The 21,766-nt window shown below is 41.7% G+C and overlaps 2 protein-coding genes across 5 annotated transcripts in view; one reads left to right on the forward strand and one right to left on the reverse strand.

The window, feature by feature from the left end:
* Positions 1 to 10,280, forward strand: part of TERF1 (telomeric repeat binding factor 1) — a 26,239-nt gene extending 15,959 nt beyond the window's left edge. For 2 of the 3 annotated variants that reach the window (XM_085221279.1, XM_085221281.1), the window contains exons 9-10: positions 5,008 to 5,156; positions 8,067 to 10,280. In XM_085221279.1, coding sequence (XP_085077405.1) covers positions 5,008 to 5,156; positions 8,067 to 8,088 — 171 coding nt within the window. In that variant the 3' untranslated portion in view covers positions 8,089 to 10,280. Of the gene's footprint in view, positions 1 to 5,007; positions 6,647 to 8,066 lie in introns of those variants that run through there. The other variant, XM_010709052.4, reaches the window with a different exon arrangement.
* On the reverse strand, positions 7,070 to 18,831 carry SBSPON (somatomedin B and thrombospondin type 1 domain containing). Of its 2 annotated transcripts, XM_085221278.1 has the most exons (6): positions 18,626 to 18,831; positions 17,003 to 17,490; positions 9,862 to 10,056; positions 9,130 to 9,217; positions 8,163 to 8,339; positions 7,070 to 7,444 (listed from the first exon to the last, which is right to left on the reverse strand). In XM_085221278.1, exons 2-6 carry the CDS (start codon positions 17,484 to 17,486, stop codon positions 7,327 to 7,329), a joined length of 1,062 nt encoding a protein of 353 aa, XP_085077404.1. In that variant the 5' UTR covers positions 17,487 to 17,490; positions 18,626 to 18,831; the 3' UTR covers positions 7,070 to 7,326. The 2 variants fall into 2 exon arrangements, with proteins under 2 accessions (XP_085077404.1, XP_003205161.3); XM_003205113.4 differs by lacking the exon at positions 18,626 to 18,831 and having other exon boundaries at positions 17,003 to 17,507.
* Between the last annotated feature and the right edge of the window lie 2,935 nt (positions 18,832 to 21,766).

Genomic DNA, 21,766 nt, shown 5'->3' on the forward strand with positions numbered 1-21,766 from the left:
GAAGTGAATTTGAAGTTGATTTTATTTTAGGAATGAACTACAAACTGATCTTGTGTATAGTCATTTTTTTCTTAGGGTAAAGTGATAAAGCATTTGAGTTAAGTTAATACTAAGTTAATTCCTCTGTAAAGTATCTCTTTAGAAATAATATGGAGTCTTTCTGCTGACAATTTACAATGTTATCTGAACATGTCCAATTTAGTGCAAGTTATTTCATTCTTCTGTTCATTTTGACACATTTTCTCATACAGGAGAGGAGAATATGCTTATACTTTTTTTCAGACTCCTTTGTGAGGAGAGCTGTGCTTATTTCTTGCTTAAGAATTTTTAGTGGCTAAATCTTCAATGGTATGCTTTTCTCAAAATGGATGAGGTCCTAATGGGAGCTGTTAAAGAATGATACTGCTGTATGTTCTTGGAGGTTTCTGGAGGCCCCTGCTACATGAGAACACAAAATTCTTCATTTTCTCACAAATTTTAGGGATATTTAAATCACTGTAAGATGCCTTAACAATTTGAAATACAGCTAATGCCCTTAAAAGAAAAAAACACACAACTATTTTCACATAACTTGCCTGTTGTACTCAAAAGCATGATTTTTTCCTACATCATACTTAAATAACTGTTGTTAGCCAGTTGCTGACAAGCGTGCATGTTTCATCAATCTTGTTTCAAACTTGGTAACTAGTTGGACAACAGACACAGAATTAATGGCAGCTTTAAGTCACCTACTTACTCATTCAGGTGGTTTCTTTGTAGTCAGCTACAGACCTAGGGCAAATTTCACTAGGAAAAAAAACACACTATTCTTTATTATAAATCCAGCATTATTAGAAACATGAATTTATAGAATCTTACAGAAAAGGACATCTGATACCCTTGAACTTGTTTTAAATTTTGTTTTTTTTTTTCAAAATTGTGAGTTTCTATCAACAACTTAAAATATATATATGCATTTGCTTTCTGCCTGATACTTATGCCCCTTAGCATCAGCAAGGGCTCTTAATATTGTATAGAAAGCAATGATAATGGCTTTAATAATAACTGCACTTCTGCTTAATTATGTGCATTATATAAGGTTGTCCACATGCTTGAAAGAATGCTATGGACTGTGCGTATCAGAGCTGTTGACTTCTAAAACTTCCTTTTCCATCCAGTTCCTCTTTCAATGTTGGCATTGTTTGCTCTTGTTTTGTAAATAACATTTCATTGCGGTGATTCAGTGCCTGTTTTCAGCCTTTCATTACTGTTTTCAGTTAGCTGCAAACAACAGCCTGGAGTGCTGCTGAAAGGAAATGTTTTCTTGTTCCTAAAATAAACTCCTGTGGTCTGCAAGTGTCAAAGAATTTAGGGAGCCCTTCGTTCTCAATTTATCTTGTATGCATGTCCAGTCCTTTTTGTTGTCTAAAATGAGTCCGAAAAAAAATTTTGACTGAAAATCTGGGTCCTGCTTACTACAAAACTATTAAAGGATATTTGGAGCATCTGCCTTCTACAGCAGTTCCTGTCTAAGGTTGCTGGAGCCCAGCCTGGTGTACCTAACGATGTGGGGTTTCTGCACAAGCTGAAGGATACAGGTGCTGTGTTCCTATTTGCAATTCAAGCAGTAGTAAAGCTGAGTCATATGTCCCAGACACAGGCACTGATGTGGCCAGTCACAGCGATCACCTCAAGCACTGCCATCAGCAATGCTCACTTAGGGAAGACTCACATAAAAGCCCCTTCTTCAGCTGGCAGAGTTTACTTGTGGCAGCACACACATTGGTGGATTCCCCCAGCTACTTGTATGTCCCTTCTGTCAGCTTTGTACACCTGCCTGAGTCCTGTTATGTGCTTTGTGGATCCTTTGTTTTTCTTGCTGGAACAGACTGATACACCAAACATAGCACTTGTGCACTTGTCCCACTGGTGTCTCACACTTGAGTTGCATTCCAATGTGCATCTCTTCATGCAAAAGGCAAATCATGCTCTGTGCTTTTCTGGCTGTCATTTAAAAAGCTTTACTTAATATTTCAGAAAGGTAAAAGTGATAAAACCCATGGCTTGAGATAAAGACAGTTTAATAAGTAAAAAACTGCACACAAGCAAAGCAAAATCAGGAATTTGTTAAATAATTCATTAACTACTTCTTGTTAGCAGATGCCTAGTTATTTCTAGGAAAGCAGAGTGTCATCAGGTCTAGCTGTTTTTTTAGGAAGACAATGTTCCCATCTCCTTTCCTCTTTCTTTTGCTCAGTTTTTACTGCTGAGCATGACATCATAGGGTATGGTCATTTTGGGTTACCTGTCCTGACTGTGCCCCCTCCCACCTTCTTGTGCATTCTCCTCGTTTGTTCACCAGAGGGCAGCATGAGAAGCAGAAAAGACCGACATTGATGTGTTATTAATACTGTTTTTGTCACGAATCTTAAGCGTAGCACCATATTCTACTATGAATAAAGTCAACTTTGTCTCACAAAATCAATACAGTTGCACAACCTATTCTTCACCAAACCTAGCAGATAAGCAGAACATGGTAAACAGGAACAGCAATTTAAATTCTTCGGAAAAGGGGGCTCTAGAAAATACACACTTGTAAAAGCAACCAACTCTTCACTAATTAAATTGTGCTGACTGTTGGGACTGTTATTTGCAAATGCTCGGTGACTAGTGAGACCTGCAAAAGCCTGAGACATTAGCTATTTTGCTTCTATGTATCAATAAGTGTGAATATGACTCAATGATTGCAGTGCTTTTGATCACTAGTCTGCATAAACTTCATAGTGCTCTTCTGAGCAGGGCTATTGACTGGTTTTGCTATTTCAGTGCAACTCCAAAATAAGGCACTGGTGAAATGCAAAAATAAGAGACCTTCGTGGTTGGTTTTTCAGGACTTACGGTCACGATATGTGCAAGCACACATGCAGTTTGGATCATCGTGTATTTTGTAGAAGTCCATTAACTAGAATTAGACTTTTAGTTTGGAAGGTAATGGTACTCACAGAAATGCCAGTGTGAGGTCAGTAAAAGTTGACCTTTTGTATTCTTTTGTAACAATTGTGCTTCATGAGACCATCAGGAGCAGCAGGATTCTTCCAGTGAAAGAAACACAAATTAACAGAGATTGATTAAATGGAACATCTGCAGAATTCTCTATACATCTCGACTCGATCTCAATAATGTTTCTGAGTTAATGCTCTTTTCTGTAAGTGAAGTCTTTGTTTTTTCAAAATTTATTCCCCAAAATCTGGAAAGCATGTTGTAAAGTGCCCTTTCGAACAGAAATTAATTCTTACTTTTTAGATGTATTTTTCCTAAACTGTTCCCCCAAAGGGGATTCTGTTCTCTTTGTAGAAATGATATACAATTTGATTTGAGGGGATGTACACTGGTATGATCATGTCCTTGTTTTGGCTGAGATAAAAGTTAAGTTTCTTCACAGTAGCAGTATGATGCTATGGTTTGGATTCAGAAGAATAGTACTGATAACATACTGATGCTTTGATTGTTGCTAAGTGGTGCTTACTCTAAGTAAGGACTTTGGATTCTCACACCTCCCTGCCATAAAGGAGCTGGGGAGCACAAGAAGCTGGGAGGGGACAGAACCAGGACAGGTGACCTAAATTGGACACAAGGGTATTCCATATGACATCATGCTGAATAATAAAACTGGGGAATTGGCTGAGGGGACAGCCACTGCTTGGTCTGTCTGGGCACTGGTCCTTGAATACTGAGTAATTGCCTGTGCATCACTTGTTTTTCTGTGTATATATGTAAAACTTATTATTTTTTCCCTTCCATTTCTGTCTTGTTATAAACTGCTTTTGCCTCAATCCACAAGTTTGATTGTTTTCCAGTTCTCCATCCCACTTTAGGAGTGAGGGGTAAATGGCTTTATGGTACTTAGCTGCCTGCCAGGTTAAACCACAACAAAAGGAGGTGAAGACATGTGGAGGATCATATTGTGGCAGAATATATTTTTTCTAAATAATTTCTTTAAAGTTGTGAATTGATATTCTGGAGTGAAAAAATTAGTATATGTTATTAGAATAAAAATGCACAGGTTAAAAATAGCATGATTAGTTTAAAAATAGCATGATTAGGATATGTATGTTCTATAATCTTTTTATTACATGCATGCTTTTTTCTAATAAAGCTACAATTAAAATATTTTTTTAAAAAAATCAAGTACTAGACTTCAGTTTTCTTTTACGTCCACTCTTAAAATTGTATTGAGATGTTTGTATTGAGAACCAACTGAGGAATAACTGCTTACTGAAGGAATTGTTCACAAATATGTAACTGCAAGTAATTTTCTCTCCTTTTATGAGACAAATGGCCTCCCTTACAGATTAAAAAGCTTGTAGATCATGACAGTGAGATATAAATAGTAGGCTCAATAAATGATCAAATATCACAGAATTGCAGGAGTTGAAAGGGACCTCTAGTGCTCACGAGTCCAACCCACATGGTTGAAGCAGGTACCCTACATTAGGTTTCACAGGTAGGCATCCGGCTGGGTCTTGAATATGGGGTTTTTTTCCTTAACCACGCTAAAATGTCATTGTTGTTGATAAGCAGCATATTGATTCTCAGTTTCCAGGCTAAGGTATGACAAAATACTTTCTCTTGTGACACGTGCTAGGATCCAGCTAAAGTTTCTCGCAGCTTAGTTAGCCAATAAAGTAAAATTCTGCAAGGCTCTTTTGGAACAAAACCAAACTTTACCCACTGTCTTTTTTCCTTCTGTAACTTATGAAATTTGAAGTACTTTTTTGGTTTTAAGTGATGCCTGCTACTATACAGAGGCCTTGTAATGCTTCTGTTGTAACCTTTCATGTTGCATTCAGTGTCAAGTTATCATGCTCAAAAGAAGTCAAAATGAGCCTATGGACAGCTAACACATCTGTGTTGTCTGGTAATAACCAGACAGATATGTAAATACTTGCTTTAATGTTTACTATAAGTTCAGTTTTTACGTATCTTTCTCTGTTCATATATCCTGTATTTTCTCTGTTCTTCCCCTAGCCATGGACTTATGAAGAAGATAAGAAACTGAAATCAGGAGTAAGAGAGTTTGGAGTGGGCAACTGGGCTAAAATTCTGATCCATGGTGACTTCAACAACCGAACTAGTGTCATGTTGAAAGATCGGTGGAGAACACTGTGCAAGATCAAGTAAGAATACTTTGGACATAGCATTTGATTATTCCTGTGCTTTCCCTACATAAGGAGCTAGTCTAGCTGTTCAGAATGATGAATTCATAGTCTCAAGAGTATCCAAAAACATTGTTCTAAAACATGAAAAAGGTGTAATAAAATTTAGCCTTCTGTCTGCATGCAAGAGGTAGGTTAATTTATGCAATGTGGAAATGCTTAGGGTGATTACGTAGGCAGGAGTCTTAAGTGGCAACGTATCGACTTTATAGATGCTCTTAATAAAAAGTCAAGTGCTCTGTGTTTTTAAAGGGTTTTATCAGGGCAAGGTTTTATATGCAGTCAGATAGAACTCTTTATCGTTTTGTATTCTACTATAGTCTATACTTATCTGATTTATTTCACTTTGAACTTTGGGTTTGACTTGTTATCTCTTTCAGCAGGTTAAACAAAAAATAAGTATGTCATTGCTAATTTAACAAATTACATTTTTAACTTTAGCAAAAAAAGGAATATCTATGTACATTTATATTTACAAGTAGTAAAAGTGCTACATGTGTACTGGAGAGAAAATATGGGATTTTTTTTATTTTTGAATCAATCTTAAGTTCTAGGAAATAACTTTGAAATTATTTATGTTGGCATAATAACAGTTCTTACCTTGCAGAAGATAGTGGAAAAGATGTGAGAAGTGATAACATGATGCTAGCTCTTAACATCTTTTGATTGTCTTATGCCATCTACCTTGTCTTGAGGAGTGGCATTATTCTAGACCAGCAGGAAAGGGAAAGCTCCTTTCCTGAGCAGCCCAAGTGGGGCTCTGTTTTGGCAGCGACAGCACAGACCATGAAAAATGTTTCATCTGTGCTCTGTTGTCTCTGCAGTGCTAGCAAGCAAAGACACCCTATTCTGGTTAGCTAGCCACATAAAGGTTTCAGTTGATCACTGTAAACATTCTGCTCACGAGAGACTCTGAGATGTTTCAGATTGTATGGAAGACAATCCCAGAACCTCAAAAAACACATATGCTTTCCACTATCGTACTGGTGTGAATCTAGATACCAGGTACTGTAGCATTCTTACAGGGCTTCTTGCATTAAGATTAAATAGTGATGTACCATTACAAAGGTTTGTCCTATTCTGAATGCATACAGGACCTTAAACAGATCACCTAATTCCTGCCAACTGATGCAACATTTCTTCTTACAACTGTGGTAAGCAGTTGCTGTAAGGTTCCACAGAGATGCGCCACGTCTTAACAGTAAATTTTCTCAGCCTTAAGGCATCATTTTTTTTCTGTAAACATGGTGAATCTCAGAAGCTTGAGCTTAATCATTGCACATATAGCAGGTTTAACTAGTAGTAGGTGATTTTTCTGACTGTCAGCCAAAGCTCTACTTATGATTGTTCATTCCTGTATGTAAGATTGTTGCTGTTGTTGAAGCTTGCTAACTGCTGTAATACAATCCTACTCAAGGCAGTTTACAATAAATTACTGTTCATTAAGAAAATGAGTCTCTTCAAGACTTAGTTTATTTATGGATGTCTTGTTTAGGTTTGTCTGCCATAAAATTCACACTGTATGCTAGAGATGTGAAATTCTTAGCAAGGCTACTTCATTAACAACACTGACTAGTCTCACATTTTTATGAGGGTGGCTAAGCAGGGAAACTGCAACGTAGACAAAGAAATACAGCATTCATACTGTAAACCACTGTCTAGATGATATTGATACTGGGAAGGAACAAAGGATCTAAACTGAAGTCTGGTTTTAGCTCTCAAACTTCCATTTTTATTCATCCATTACAACTTAATGATGACAGTAACTATTTCCAGACTTGAGAATGTTTGGCTGGCTCACTACTGAAAAGGATCAATGCCTGTACACAAGAGTATAGCCTGTAAAGAACAAGAACCTTAGGAAAAGAAGCTACTACAGTTAGAAACATTTGCTCTTTAATCACAAAAGAGAAATACGGAAATTTGCTTACAGCATTCTAATACAATAGTCAGTCTTAAGTGTTTTCTATTAAGGCAAAAAGAGTACCCAAAAATGCTTGTTCCAGAGGCTTAACTCCTTTACAGTTCATTCAGTCTCCACAAAATACAGACAAAGATGTAGGTTTCTTGGCACTTGTGCTAATTTTCTCAATTTTTTTTTCCTGATGCTATTTAAAGGTCTTTTAAACTCTTACGTAAAAATAAAACTGTGCACAAGGGGACATGAGCACTGCTCCAGTTGCCGAATCTTCTTCCAGGTTCCTTGGCACCGAGAGTTGCCAACTGCTTCCCAGTGTAAGATTTTACCTCTGAAATGTGACAGTAAATGAGGAATAAAAAATTGGTGCATTTACAAGCAACCAAAAAAAGTATACTTATGTTCAATAACACAATTCAACAGAAGACTACAATCAAGACTTTAATTAGCTCATCTTGGTCTTAAAATGCTTTTGCTGTCATAATACCTGCGAATATTCCAGAGCAGGCACTGTATTCCTTTGTATACAGGATGGTTGGTTGAGTAAATGGTTACATATGTATTGCATAGCATCTTAATAAATGTATAGTTATGTTGACATGTACAAAAGATATACACTAAATAAAAAATCTGTTGCAAATTGTAAAGGTCTTATTTCAATATCAGCATTCTAGAAACAATATATATAGTTTAAAGCTGAAATCTGATTTGGATTATGGTGGGAAGTACATTTTTCTAAGTAAAAGAGCTACTTTTAAGAAGACGTCTTGCACTACAGAAGTTGTGTTGTCCCTTTACAATAGTAAATAAAGCACTGAGATTTAATTCATGTATTGAAATTATTCACTGATTTTATCTGTATTTCAAATACATTAGTTCAAAGCCGTTTGTATGTGAACTAGAAGGGTAAATCTGAGCTCTGCGAGTGATACAAGCTATTTCTTTTTTTTTAGGCATAATCAACACAGCTTTTAAAGAGGCCTTGAGAGGTCTAAAGTTCTATACTAGGTTCCAATACAGAAGAGACAGCAAAGAAAGGTTTTCTTTACCCATCTGCATTATGGCCATCTCCGGAACAACGGTGTGTGTCAGTATTCATAGCTGGTGGCTGGCAAGCTACACAAACAGTATGTCCTTCTCGAAGGTACTGCATCCATCGAGCATACGGCCGAGTCTCCAAAGCGCAGTAATGGGAAAGTGATTCTGTTTTGAATTCTACACAGTATCTGCTCAGAAGGGAGAGAGTTAAATTAGCTACAATAGATAAAGTATAAGCTAGAAAGAAACTTGAAATCTACTTATATGTCATTTAGGTGGAATTTATGAAGTGAAGTGCAAGTTTGATGACTGACAGCTAAGAAGTTTGTTTCTGACCCTAAGCTAATTAATGGATTCTTAAAAACATTAAGCAAATTGTTTCTCACATTCCATGCCCCGTCCAGTACTTTATGTATTATCTCACTTTCTGGTTGTGTTCCATATTCTTAAATTACGTTGGAGAACATAACTCAGTAACCTGTATTTTTTCTTTCATGACTGCTAGAAGAGTAAATGGAAAAGATGCTTCAAGAGTGCCTATAAGCTTTATTGTTTTGGGCAAAGCATTATGAGCACTACGGAACCAGTGATAACACTCTGCTAGTATCCAAAAGAGGTCTTCACTGCTTGTCATTTTTTGTTAAAAACAAGCACTTAAGACAGATTGCATTCAGCCCATTTTGTCTGTTCAGAGATCTAATTTCTTGGGCTTAAACTTATGGATATATCCAGTTTTGGTTTAGCCTTATTTATGGATTTGCTTTGAGAAGCATCTGTCCTCAAATTTGCTGTGACCACAATACTTAATTCAAGACAATTAGCAAGTAACAAAAAACATCTAGAAAATGCAAATGACCTGCAGGAGACAATAACAAGCTGTAGTCTGTTGAATTATGGCAAATTTAATTAAGTTTTTCTCTGTAGACAGATATTGGCTATGAAACAAGATGACCCACATGCACATGATAAATAGATTACCCGGTTTCTTTGTCAGAGGGCCAGGGGGATGCTGCTGCTCTCAGTTTTCTTTCTTTACCATATTCAGAGGTAGTTATGAAAGCGGGAACTGGGGAAGAAAACAGTAAGGCAGCAAGACACAGTTGAGTCATATTTCAATTAGTGTAACAGTGGATACATGAATCAGGAACTTGTGGATGGTGACACTGACAAACTTATTGAAAAAATGATAAAGGATTGGCAACACTGGACCTCACAGCTAAGTTCTCTCTGTATAATGTACCTAGAAATGGTTGCCATCTAGTGCACAAGGAAATAGGATGGGCTGGAATATTACAATGAGCTCTGTTTCCTGTTTCGTAATGAACTTATGTTCTAACTTTGCACAGAGATAACTTGATAGTTAATGCAGGGTTTAAATCAAGAAACTGAAGAAATGCGTGCAGCTCAGTTGTCTGTTTAATAGAAATTAATCAAAAGTGAGCAGCAACTTGACAGCAGAAGATAAGGATGGAGGTGTTCAGGTTGGATGGGGTCCTGGGCAAACTGATTCAGTGGGTGGTAACCCTCACCACAGCAGTGGGCTTGGAACCAGATGATATTTTAGATCCCTTCCAACCTAAGCCACTCTGTGATTAAGTTGCATTTTCAATCAAATAACTGCAGATTGCTGCTTTTTCAATTTCTTTACGTCAATGGAAACTATATATAAAGGCTCTGATGGGAACAGGTGTGCAGATAAAGAGAGAATACCATGTTCATGTCCACAGTCCTGTCCCTGGTAAGTCAGGTATTCCAAGCAGCCAGCCTTCTCCTCCAGAGCAGGACAAGGTTCCCCAGCATTTGTAGGTTCCTGTTGCACATAGCGCCTACGTATTCGCAGACTGGGTTTACATTGTTCAGCACAGCCACTCCAATGACTCCACTCCCCCACGATGCACGGATGAGCTGAAAAGCAGCAGTAAACACATAGCTAAGAGTTAAGACTTCTGTTTGATCCTAATTGCTCTCCAAATCTAAAGTAATAAGACAAAGCCATGATTTTTTTTTCTTACATGCAATTTGGATTTTGTGTATTCTCAAAACAATGCAGGGATGTGTGTATCACATTTGTGTGTTTGTGTATATACAGATGTAGATAATTAAACATAATAAAATGTTTAGAAATATAATCTCAGGTCCTTTTCTTCTAATTTCCAATTAGAGAACAGTCCACTGAATATGTGAATTTTAGTCCTCATGGATCACAGACTTTCTATGAATTTGACCCAAATGGGTACCAAAATGTTATGGGGAAACTACCATTATTTTTCAAGGGAACTCTGAATCATAAGAAATTACAATTCCCTCATGGTTTTGTATTCTGTGGTATTTTTCCGATGTCTGTTGAAACCTTTAGCTCGCTTAGGAATTTTGACACCTTTTTTATTAAAAACCATGCAGGTCTATATATCGCTAATTATAGGTGCTGGAATGGACCTCTGCAGATCACTTTGTCTAAGTCCCTGCTAAGCCAGGTCCTGTGGAGTAGGTTGCATAGGAAAGTGTGAGCAAACAACCTGTTGTGATATGAGCACTTGGTATAAAAAGCAAGCCTGACACAGAGATTGCCAGCTATTTGTATCAATCCAAACCAGAACAGGCAAACATGTATCTCTAAATTTCAGAAAGTGTAGACAGTTCATGGAAGACAGATTATTGCAGAGATAGTAAACATAGACATTTTTTACCTTTCCAAATATATCAGCTTTAGAAAGGGAAATCACTGAATGATGGACAGTGATGGAAGCCCAGGCTGATTCCCAAATACACTCAGTGATGGACTATGAGGTCACCCATGAAGGGGTTGTGATGTCAGCATGATGTGACCTCGCTGTATAAATTCAGGTACTGTCAGACCAGCGTAGACTTGTGTCCGGAGCGCATCTGTGAGACTTGGAGTGCTGAATGAGGCCTTGGTTGGGTTGTGCTCTTGGGCTGCTGGCAGTTCTTGGTGCCCACAGCACCCACAGCATCACCAGTGTTACCCCAACCCTGCCTGGCTCAGGCAGTCAGGTCCACACAGGGTGCTCTTGCAGCAGCAGAGGTAAGCGCTGGGAAGACACAGCCCTGAGGTGGCCAGCGGGGAGTAAGGGCCACAGGGATTTGCTGCTGAGGGCCAGGGGCATCGCTGCTGCCTGCCCCAGAGACAGAGTGACCATGGACTGCTCCCCTCTTCTTCAGTTTGTGATGCCTGCCGCCCACCGCAGCATAAGTGAGGGGGCATTAACAGCCCATTATAGCTCCCAAGCTGCTCCTCAGCCTCACAATTGGCCTACTTATTCAGTTTCCATTTCAGATAAGGTGTAGATTTCTGTATTTGAGTGAAAATTGTTAGGGCAAAACTTAGCTATAATTTACCTGACATGACAGTGAAAACAAATAGCATGAATGACAAATCCCTTGTCATTAAAAGAAGATATAAAGCACAGTGACTGATATTTTGTATCATATCTTAAGAACTTTCTTTTTCCTCAGCTAAATCATAAATGTATTTGTGAAGGCTGATAATCCACCCTACTGGCCCTCACTTCCCTTGAAGTAACACAATGGTGTCATCAAATAATGTAAAGACTGACCCATGATTTCATGTTTGTTACTTTTCACAGCCTTTTCAGCAGAAACAAAAATGACAAACTAAGCATCTGCTGGATTGGTACTGTCTCAAAACTAAGAAACACTCAAGATCTACCATATTTGTTACCCTCTAGCCATTTCCTTATTTTATATTCTGTGGTGTGTCTACCAACAGTGGTAGCTCTCATTTACGTTAAGCATGATAACCATCTATACTTCTCCCTTCTCTTGAATTTTCCATTTATATTCTGGCAAAACGCCCTCTGTCTTAACCTAGCCAGTGTAAACATAGACAATGTGTCAGCTATCTTCCACGTAGACGCAGATATCTTCACTAGAATAAAATGCTTTGCGGTCTGATTGCCAGAAAAGAGGTGATGGGCGAGTTGTTCCTGAGAATGAAGCTCTGAGACAAGCAAATCTTCATTTGTCCATTAACCTCCCAGAACAAAACACAACCATCACGTCACATCTTCATGAGACTGAATTTCCCTTAACTCCACCTCCACAAACCCCAGGTTTTAAAAACTCTGTGGCCCAACAACTTCATTTTTAGAAGTCAAAGAGAATACTGTAGCTCTTCAAAATGGTTCTGAGCACTGATCCCCTGGGACTAGATGAATATAACACTAAGGTGCTTACTGAGAGAACAAGTACAGCTCCTCCAAGGAAGAACTCCATGTCCACACAGCCACGGCAGGCAGAGCAGTAAAAGCAAGAAAAATGGCTCAAGCATGGGTGTCCATCATGAAGAGTCCTCTGAGGACAAGCAGTAGTTTTTCTACACGAAGAGCACTTACCCTGTGTCCTCCCAGGACATTTAACCTGAGCATCAGCCCACTGCCAGCAGCAACTTTTCCTGGGAGCTATGTGGAAAGGTGACCCAGGCTGAACAGACGTATTCCTCTGGGCCATTTCCCTTCTTGTAAGTGCATGTGTCTGGTACCTGCACACCATGGTCCTGAGTGAGCCAGGAAAGGCTGTGTCTCCTGCCTACCTCAGCCATGAAGTACTGTGTACTGATCCATGCTGCTTCCCTCAGCATCATTAGCTGCATTTTGTCCTCTGATAGGCTTATTTTTTTTAATTATAATTAGCATCATGTAATTGAAATACTATCAGAAGTAGTTTTATAAAAACCTGAACATGTCTGTGTTAATATTACAGTTTTTCTTATTGATTTGGAAATTCCCCAGTTCTTCAGTGTTTTCATTGCACATTGCAAATAGGTTTAAAATTATTTTTTGTGTGGTATGAATCACATTTTACTTTGCCTTCTCAGTCTTTGCCTCTTAAAGGCAGGTCTTCAGCATGGTACAAAATATATTTTATAATCAGTGGTTGGGATATCTTAAACTGGTTCTGAATTGATTGGAATCTTGCCTCTTGTTAACTATACCTAAATGAAGCTTATGCCTTTTCCACTAACATGCAATGGGAATATACCACATGTTTTGGATCACATTTTTTCCTAAGTTTCCTGATTACAACTTAAATCCCCACAGGAAGCTTTACAGCTTAACTGTTAGTTACGTTCTTTTATCAGGGTTGCAGGAAACTGATGGGACCAACAGAGTCATTCAGAAAAATATTGCATGCCCTCTGGGATGCTGCCAGTATGAGACACTGGGAAGAAGCAATAAAATGCAATAACCTCTGGTGTTTGTAACTGGTTTTGTATAACAGAAATCTCTGGGTTTCCTCTCTCACTAATTCTCTAATTTCTCAGAGCACTACAGACATCATAAAGCGGGTAAAATCCCTGACAGAGGCTACCTGGCAGACGTCCATACCGCACTATTAAAGTTCCCCTGCACTCCTCTCGTTTTGCACCAGACCAACCTGCCCACTTTAAGGATGACTCGACAGCCCAGGTAGGCAAGTGGCCAGGGATGCTGCAACTCACCTTCAAGGAGCTGTACAGCTTGATACTGCTAACTGAAAGAGAACCAAAGAGCATCCTTGGGGACTCAATCACTGGTTGTCCACCCAGATTAATCATCGGCATCCCCTGGCATTTGCTGCTACTTTCCGACAAACACTTTCCCCAACATCCGGGGTATGATTAGTAGAACAATGAAGGAAGCTGGGATGGGAAAAACTGCATCAGACATTGCTTCATCAGGAACTGTGCTCCAGCACCTCTAGCACCCTCAGGTTGTACCCCAAAGCACATCACAGACACTCTGTGACAATAAAAGCAATGTGTCTTTTTATTTAACTGTACAAGCATTGATGTTGATGCCTCCCACAGCTTAACACCACCTAGAGTGCAGGATATAACCATCATCTAGCCTGGCTTCCTTATCTGCTGACTCTGTTCCAAGCTGGCTATTAATGACCTGCAGAAGTAAGAATTTCCATGTAATTTTAATCCCACATTAGCACCCTCACATGCAGATAACATCATGGCTGCATCACATTTTCCACACAGAAAACTCCCAAAGGGATTTAGCAGCTGCATAACAAATAAAGGGATGACTTTATGTCTTCCTGGAATTAAACCAAGCTGACAGTGAAATACTGGTCATCTGTAGCAATATATGGCAATTTTATGATCATAAAGATTTAGAACAAGAAGTCTGAATTGCCTCAGTCATGTGAAATAATAAGAAAACTGGGTTGCTAGAATGGAATTCAGCCAGAGGGATAATAATCATGTCACTTGCAGTCAATACCCAGAAATCATGAAGGGATAGTACATCAATTTTGTGCCTCATTGGAAAGATGTCAAGTTCTCCAATACAACAGAGAAATTGGTCTCAGAGCTGACATATAAGGAATGGTGCCATCTCTTGAAATAAAATAAGTAAAATAAAATAAAATAAATTATCAGAGACCCAGATCTACGTCTTCATGGTCCCTGTCTATGCTTTCACTGGTCCAGTTTAGTCAAACCAACACTGACAGATGATCACTCACTGAAAGAATGAGGATTAATTTGGAAGAGAAGGATACAAGATAAAGGAATGTGAAGGATGGGTTGTGCTCAGGTACCTACAAAATGTGCATGCTAATGAAGCATTTGGGGCTTCAAAGATACCCAAAAAATTGCTTTGCTGTCCTATGAAACGTAACTTGAATTCTCAGGACTTTTTAATATATGTATATATTAAGGACTGCAAACCATACATTTTTTTCTGAGTTGCACTCTATTTTATTTCCTCTCATCTCTGGAACAAAAGGGTATCTTCACTGAGTCACCGCAAAACATGCGTCATAACATATACGGTGAAAGTCTGTGAACTTTCTTAGAATAATCATTTCCATACAAGTGACATGGTCATTCTTTTTTCAGGCTTTTTCATTGGACAGTATTTACAAAAAGTCTTTGCTCATTGCTAGAACTATAAGGAAATTTTTTAAAAAGTGTAAGGAAATTTACTTAAAAACTGCTGGACATAGGTTTGGCAGCCCCCAGACTTCTGCTGAGCCATCTATTTATGAAGTACCAGGCATAGAATGACTTTCAGGCATGAGAAAATTTAACCATAGTGTTGGCAGAACTCCCTGCCTTCCATTGGTTTCTAATGTTTTGGAGTATTGCTTTTGCACGACTCCTTGATCAAATATATTTAATGATGTAGGTATTTTACACTTTCCCCAAATACGTTGTCCTGTAAAGTATTTGCAAACCGATTAAATGTCATTTCTGCTTGTGCTGAAGTCATAAGTAGTGAACAGGATGACAAAAAAGCTGTAGCACAAGAACAGCTGGCCACCTTTCCCCGCGTTTCTGTTTGAACTTGTTTTACCTCTGCTTTCAGAACAGCATTTTAGAGTGAACTAAGCCATAAGCACCCTTGGTTTCCATCAACACAGACTGAACTAAGAAAGGCATCATGGTGAATCTTCAAAATCCAACAGGAACAAAAAACTCAAACTACTTTAAACATGCACACTATCCTTGTTTACACTGAAGAGTCCCACTTCATTAGAGTTTTTGTTCACACCAGACATACTGCTGCTTGCAATAAAAAGTCTCTCTCCATTTACCTTCTAAATAACGGTTTCTGGTGATCCATTTTGCAGTTTAGGGATGTATGAGCTATAGGACTGCCTGGCTGGGCTGCCAAAATGCTGTCCTCCCATACCACACTCACAAATGTCCTGCTGCTCATGGCTGCACTAGTACTGATGCTCATGGAGCCAGGCAGCAAGGGATTTAAACCGGTCAGAAAAAGATACAGCAACAAACAGCATCAGCTTCCCAAACTGGCCCACTAGTGGCCTCCACCCTGGTGCAGGTAGACAGACAGGCAGAGACAGACGGACAGACTCTGTGAGGCTCTCTGAAGTCTCACTAAGACTTCACCTTCCCGCCCAGACCCAAAGTACCCATAGTCCCCATGGGGCATGGATCACAGTGTGAGGCCACCACCACTGGGCTCAAGACAAAAAATACCACATCGATAATAACAAGGTTCCTGATCAGAGTTGCGGAACGAAAACTGTCCGACCAGAACCTTTCACACGCATCTCCTTCAGAGTCCTGGTGTCAGCTCTTCTGCTCAGATAGCCGTGCCCACTCCCCATGCCAGGCAGCCACAGGCCAGCTCAGGTCCCGCAGCGCAGCCGCCATGGCGCCAAGCCCGCTGATACGCCCCAACTGGCAGCACCGCGCTGCCCAGGCGATGGCCTGACGGATGCAGGCTGGCACACCTCCAGCCAGCTCCGAAGGGCCGCCGGGCTGCCTGAGGCCTCGCTGTGTGCCAGAACACGAGGGCAGCGTCCTGCGTGGCAGCGGAGCAGAAGCAGAACACCTCCACTCATGGGCAGCACTGCCCAGGCAGCCCAGCCTCCCCTCGCCAGCTCCTGCCTCCACAAACGGGGCCTCTCTCTAGAGTTCCCCAAGATGTTTGCTGTTTGTTTGGCTGCACATGAGGAATCAGCTCAGCAACACTGCAGTCCTGCGTCCACACTCTAATGGCTGTGCACTGGGGATGAATGTGAGCAAGAAGGAAGAAGTGCTGCATTTCGGAGGGAAAAACAATGTCTGACAGCAGAGCTAGGCAGAGCTGATCCACAAACCTGGCCAGCACCCAGCGTGGCAGCCCTGCAACAAGTCTTCAATGCCTCCTCATTGAGCACCTGCCTATTCCTCCCCCCTGGGCTACTGACAGCAGGAACCGACGTGTCCCTTACAGCTCGAAGAGGCTGCCTCAGACCCAGGAGAGCTGCCAGCCAGCGGAGCCCCAGCGGCAACGAGCAGCCCACTCACAGCCACTCTGGGTGATCCCACTCGGGGCACGGGACGGGGCCGGCCCGCGATACTTACCAGGGCACGCTTGGCTGTGGTCGTGGCAGCAGTCCCGGGTACGCCGGCATCCTCCGTCGCAGTAGCAGCTCCCGTAGCCCCCGTCCTCCCTCCAGCCGCTGCTGACACACGCGGCGTCCCGGCCCTGGCAGCACCGCTCCGAGCAGCTCCCGTCGGCCCCGGCCCACAGCCGCCACAGCAGCCCCAGGCACAGCGCTCCGCTCAGCGCCGCGCCGCCCATAGCCCCGACGGCCTCCACCGACACCCGGCGGCGCGGGGCGGACTGGGCAGGCGGGCGGGCGGCGGGGCGGGGGGGTGGCGGCCGGGGAGGCTCTGCCCGGCCCTTCCCTGCCCGGCCCTCCCTGCCCCGACAGCGGCAGCCGCGGGCTCTGTGCAAAGTAATGGCATGTGGGAGGTGTGGGGCTGGAGTGGGTGTTGCTGGAGGGTCAAGCGCAATAGTGACCCGTACAGCGATGTGCCGCACTGAGTTGTCCTGCATAGCCATGACCCTGCATGGAATAATCATCGTCACAGAATCATAGAATGGCTTGGGTTGGAAGGGACCTTAAAGCCCACCACCCAGTTCCAACCCTATCACTATACTTGCTGATAAAAGAATCCTTCCCCATCTTTCCTGTAGACTCCTTTTAAGTACTGAAAGGCCCCAAGGAGGTCCCCCTAGAGCTTTCTCTCCAGGCTGAACAAGCCCAGCACCCACAGACTGTCTTCAAAGGAGAGGTGCTGAAGCCCTCTGATCATCCTCAAGGCCCTCCTACAAATCCACTCCAACAGCTCCACATCTTTCTTGTGCCAGGGGCCACAGGTCTGGGGACAGTACCTCAGATGGGGCCTCACAAGGGCAGAGTAGAAGGGAACAATCACCTTCCTTACCCTGCTGGCTACCCCTCTTTTGATGCAGCTCACGATACTCTGGCCTTCCGGGCTGCAAGTACACTCTGCTGGCTCACGTCAAGCTTTTCATCTACCAGGACCCCCAAGTCCTTCTCTATCTCTAGGCTCCTCTCTATCCCCTCCTCACCCAGATTGGATACACATTTGGGATCACCCAGACCTGGGTGCAGCACCTTGCACTTCACCTTGCTGAACCGCATGTTGCTCCCTGTGGGTGGCATTCCTTCCCTCCAGCATATCAGTATCACAGAACCATGGAATAGCTGAGGTTGGAAGGGCTCTCTAGAGGTCAGATGATCAAGCCCATTGCTCAAACAGTGTCACTTAGAGCAGGTTGCCCAGGAAATTATGTCATGTTTGCCAAGCGATGTCCTTCAAAGCAACATGTGGGTGATGACACCCACACTGCACACAGCAGTGACCCTCATAGCAATGTCCCTCATAGCAGTGTTCCATACACTGCACACAAAGTGATGACCTTTGCAGTGGTGTCCCCAGCTGGACTGATAAATGCTGCAGTGTTCCACACAGCTGTAGCCCACTTTGTCACACTCACATGTCCCACCATGTCCCACACAGCTTTAGCCCACTTTGTCCCACTCACATATCCCACCATGTCCCACACAGCAGTGACACACACCACAGAAACCTACAGTAGCAACCCACAGTGTTCTCCACAGCAGTGTCCTGCACAACAATGTCCTTCACAGCAATGTCCCACATTGTACTTACTCCCACAGCTACATCCCTCACAGCAGTGCCCACACCCTTATGACTCACAGCAGCACCCACATAGTGACGTCCCACACAGTGACATCCCACACAGCAGTATTCTGCACAGTAGTGACTCATGCAGTCGTGACAGCTGCCCCTGAGCTCCCTGTCCACTTCCACACAGCCAGGATGACCTAAGGGCACCGGACATGCTTTATTGGTACAGGCACTTCTCATTTCAGGGCACATCCCACACAGCCAGGAGCATTTGATTCTGATATGTTTTCATTTTTCAGGAAAGAGAGAAAAATTCTCTTTCCTGAACAGACGAAGCAAGCTTGCAGGTGCACAAGGAAAGAGAGATAGATCCCGAATAACTTCCTGAAACATGAAGATTCAGGTTCTGATTTTCAGTTATCTCCAGCTCTGAGAGGTCTCTAGGATTAACGGGACCTGATCTTTTTAGCCAAAAATCAAATCCCAAAAGCAACTGGTGATGTGAGTGTGAAATTATGTTAGCTTCGCACACTTCCATTTGCAGATATTTAGCTACTAAGGCTAGAGACATCTGGTCTCCCAAAGCTGCGCAGAGGCAGGAGGTAACAGTCTGTTATATTATCTGCTACATGTGGGTACTTGGACCCCCTGAGACAGCTCGGGCCAGCCAGAGTTTAATTTCTTCTAGCAGTCACAACACCAATGTTAAATTGTTATGTAAAGCCCAGAGAGCTGGGTCTGTGCTGCTCTCCAGTGTGCCACTAATGAAGTCACTGGACTTCTGCCAGCCTAAAAGTTGACCCTACGAACAGAGTTAAGTCGGGGGAGTTCCTGTGGTGGGTGAGAGGAGAACAAGATGTGCAGCCTGCCGTCCTTAAAGGCGGTGTATGAGTAGGAAGGCCTCATTGTGTTTTCTGTTATGGGATTTCTGTGGTTCACCTAAAAGGCACAATATTAGCAAATTGATGTAGAAACTGCCTTTATAAGCAGATTAATTGTGTGCAGAAGACTTATGCTAAAGAGATAATTCAGTAAAATTTGGATGAGTTGGGAACAAAGTAAAGAGCAACTTTATCTTAGAGGATATGTTTATATTAGAATAAAAAATCCACCAAAATTCTGCTTCTGCAATGGTCTATTACAAGAAGAAAGGAATGAAAATTTCTACTAGGTTCAGTAAAGCAATTTCTTCATTGCACCCAGAAAGAGGAATCTCAATTACGGGAGAGAAAAATACTCACTTTATTGTAGCAAATACCTTGCTTTTTCCCTGTTCCAGTTCCCTGCTATTAGGGGCAGTGCTGGGCAGCTTCTGAGTGTGAAGGACAAAAACACAACAATGTGTTCTGGGGCACTGAAGCAGTACTGAAAGCCCTACTGCCAATTCCAGCAAAACAGGCAGAGATTTCTTTCTCTTGACATGAGGGGGTCCACAGAAAGGAGGTGTTGCTCATACCCTGCCATTGCTTATCTTTGTGCCATGGAGACATCTTTAATTATAAGGAAAAGCAGTTTTGGAAAGGCAGACGTAAACAGGATATGTAGGTAAGCTTAGGGAATGAGCAGAGCCTTTGCTCTGTCCTTGTCGTAAGCCATGGAGGAGCACTGTTCTGCACATGCTCTTGGTGCCAAAATAATTTGCCTTGTTCACAGAGGTGAGGAGGAATCTCAGAATCGTGCTGCAGCTCTCTCAAAACTAGACATTTCTGCTAATTTTGCTGCTACCCTCTCAAGCTCAAGTTGCCAGCCATTTTTGTATTTTTCTATAATTTCTGCCCTATTTTAGTTTTGCTCTTCAAAAGGGAAGTTCCAAAGCTACAATATAACTGCAGAATTGTGTAGTAAGAGGGCAGAAAAAAATAAGACTGTGAAACATGCTTTTCAAGTAGTTTCTCTAATATGTAAATGGTTCCAGTGAGCCTCATTCCATTGTTTTTGTACTTCCAAGCAAATTGCTCCCATTGCCTTAAATGGAGTTCTCCTTAGTTTTTAATACCACAAGGACAAAACTGAGCCAAATGAGTCCCAACAGTAAATTAGGAAGAGAACTAGTCTCAATTATTTATTGTACTTACCAACTCTTCTCTTTACCATGGTACTTATACTCTGAAAGAAGAAATGTGAAGCAGAGCCACACTCTGTCCATTCCCATTGAACACCTCTGTCTATAACATCAGACAGAAGACTGACAACACCTGCAACTGGGTAAGGCTTGAGTCTGGGAACAAAATTATGTTTGATAATAAAATAACTTTCTTTTATTTTTCAGGTTTAGCTTACAGCAAGTGTGCCTTTGAAGGCCTGATATAGAGACTATTCAGTGCAACTTCAAAGTCCTTTTCAGATATATTATCTGTCAGCCCATAGCATTCCTCATGCCCACACCTCCTCACGAGCAAACTCTCTCTGGAAAGTCCTGACTTGCACAAATGGAGCTCATTTTTGTTTGCTGCTAAGAGGTTAATCGGAAGGCAACTAAGTGAGAAGACTTCAAAGATCTTGCAGGGCATTTTTTTTTTCTTTTAGACCTGTATTTGCACACAGTTCTTTATTTATTTTATAAAAATGCCCTTCTGAAAGCAACCTGCTTCAATTTTAAATCGGGACTACGCAATGAATGATGTGACCACAAAGGCTGTGGGCTGTCTCTGTTCTGTAGAGATATGGTGCTTGGGAACACCAGTCAGCCACAGCCCGCACTGGCTTCAGAGGCCTTTGTTCCCATTGTTCTGGAAAAGCAGACTTTCTCCTGATAAGAATTAATCCCACTCAGGTGAATAGCCAAAGCATGGTATTGCTGACATTGCTTAAAGCAACAGCACCATTTCATAGGTAAGAAAAGCGAGGAGCAATTTGTCTTTGCTAACAACTAGTCACTGTAGGAACACTGCAGATGACATAAAAGAAAGCTTTTATGGTTTCATAGTCCATACTGTTAGATATTCAATGACTAGCTTGAGCTGTTGTACACTGAACTGCTGTAAGAGTGCATGCTAAGTACCTGGGGAAAAGTTATCTGCTGCAGAAACAGCCTTTACCTTGCATCCGCTTTGCCCTAGAAGCCCTGACAGATGAAGTCCTGCCATGGGAGCCACATTTACATGCTACATCTCAATTACAACCATTGATTTTGGCTGGGACTGGTAATGATGCATGAAATTG

The sequence above is a fragment of the Meleagris gallopavo genome, chromosome 3 (assembly GCF_905368555.1).
Source record: "Meleagris gallopavo chromosome 3, MGAL_WU_HG_1.1, whole genome shotgun sequence".
In the NCBI taxonomy this organism is placed as follows: Eukaryota; Metazoa; Chordata; class Aves; order Galliformes; family Phasianidae; genus Meleagris; species Meleagris gallopavo.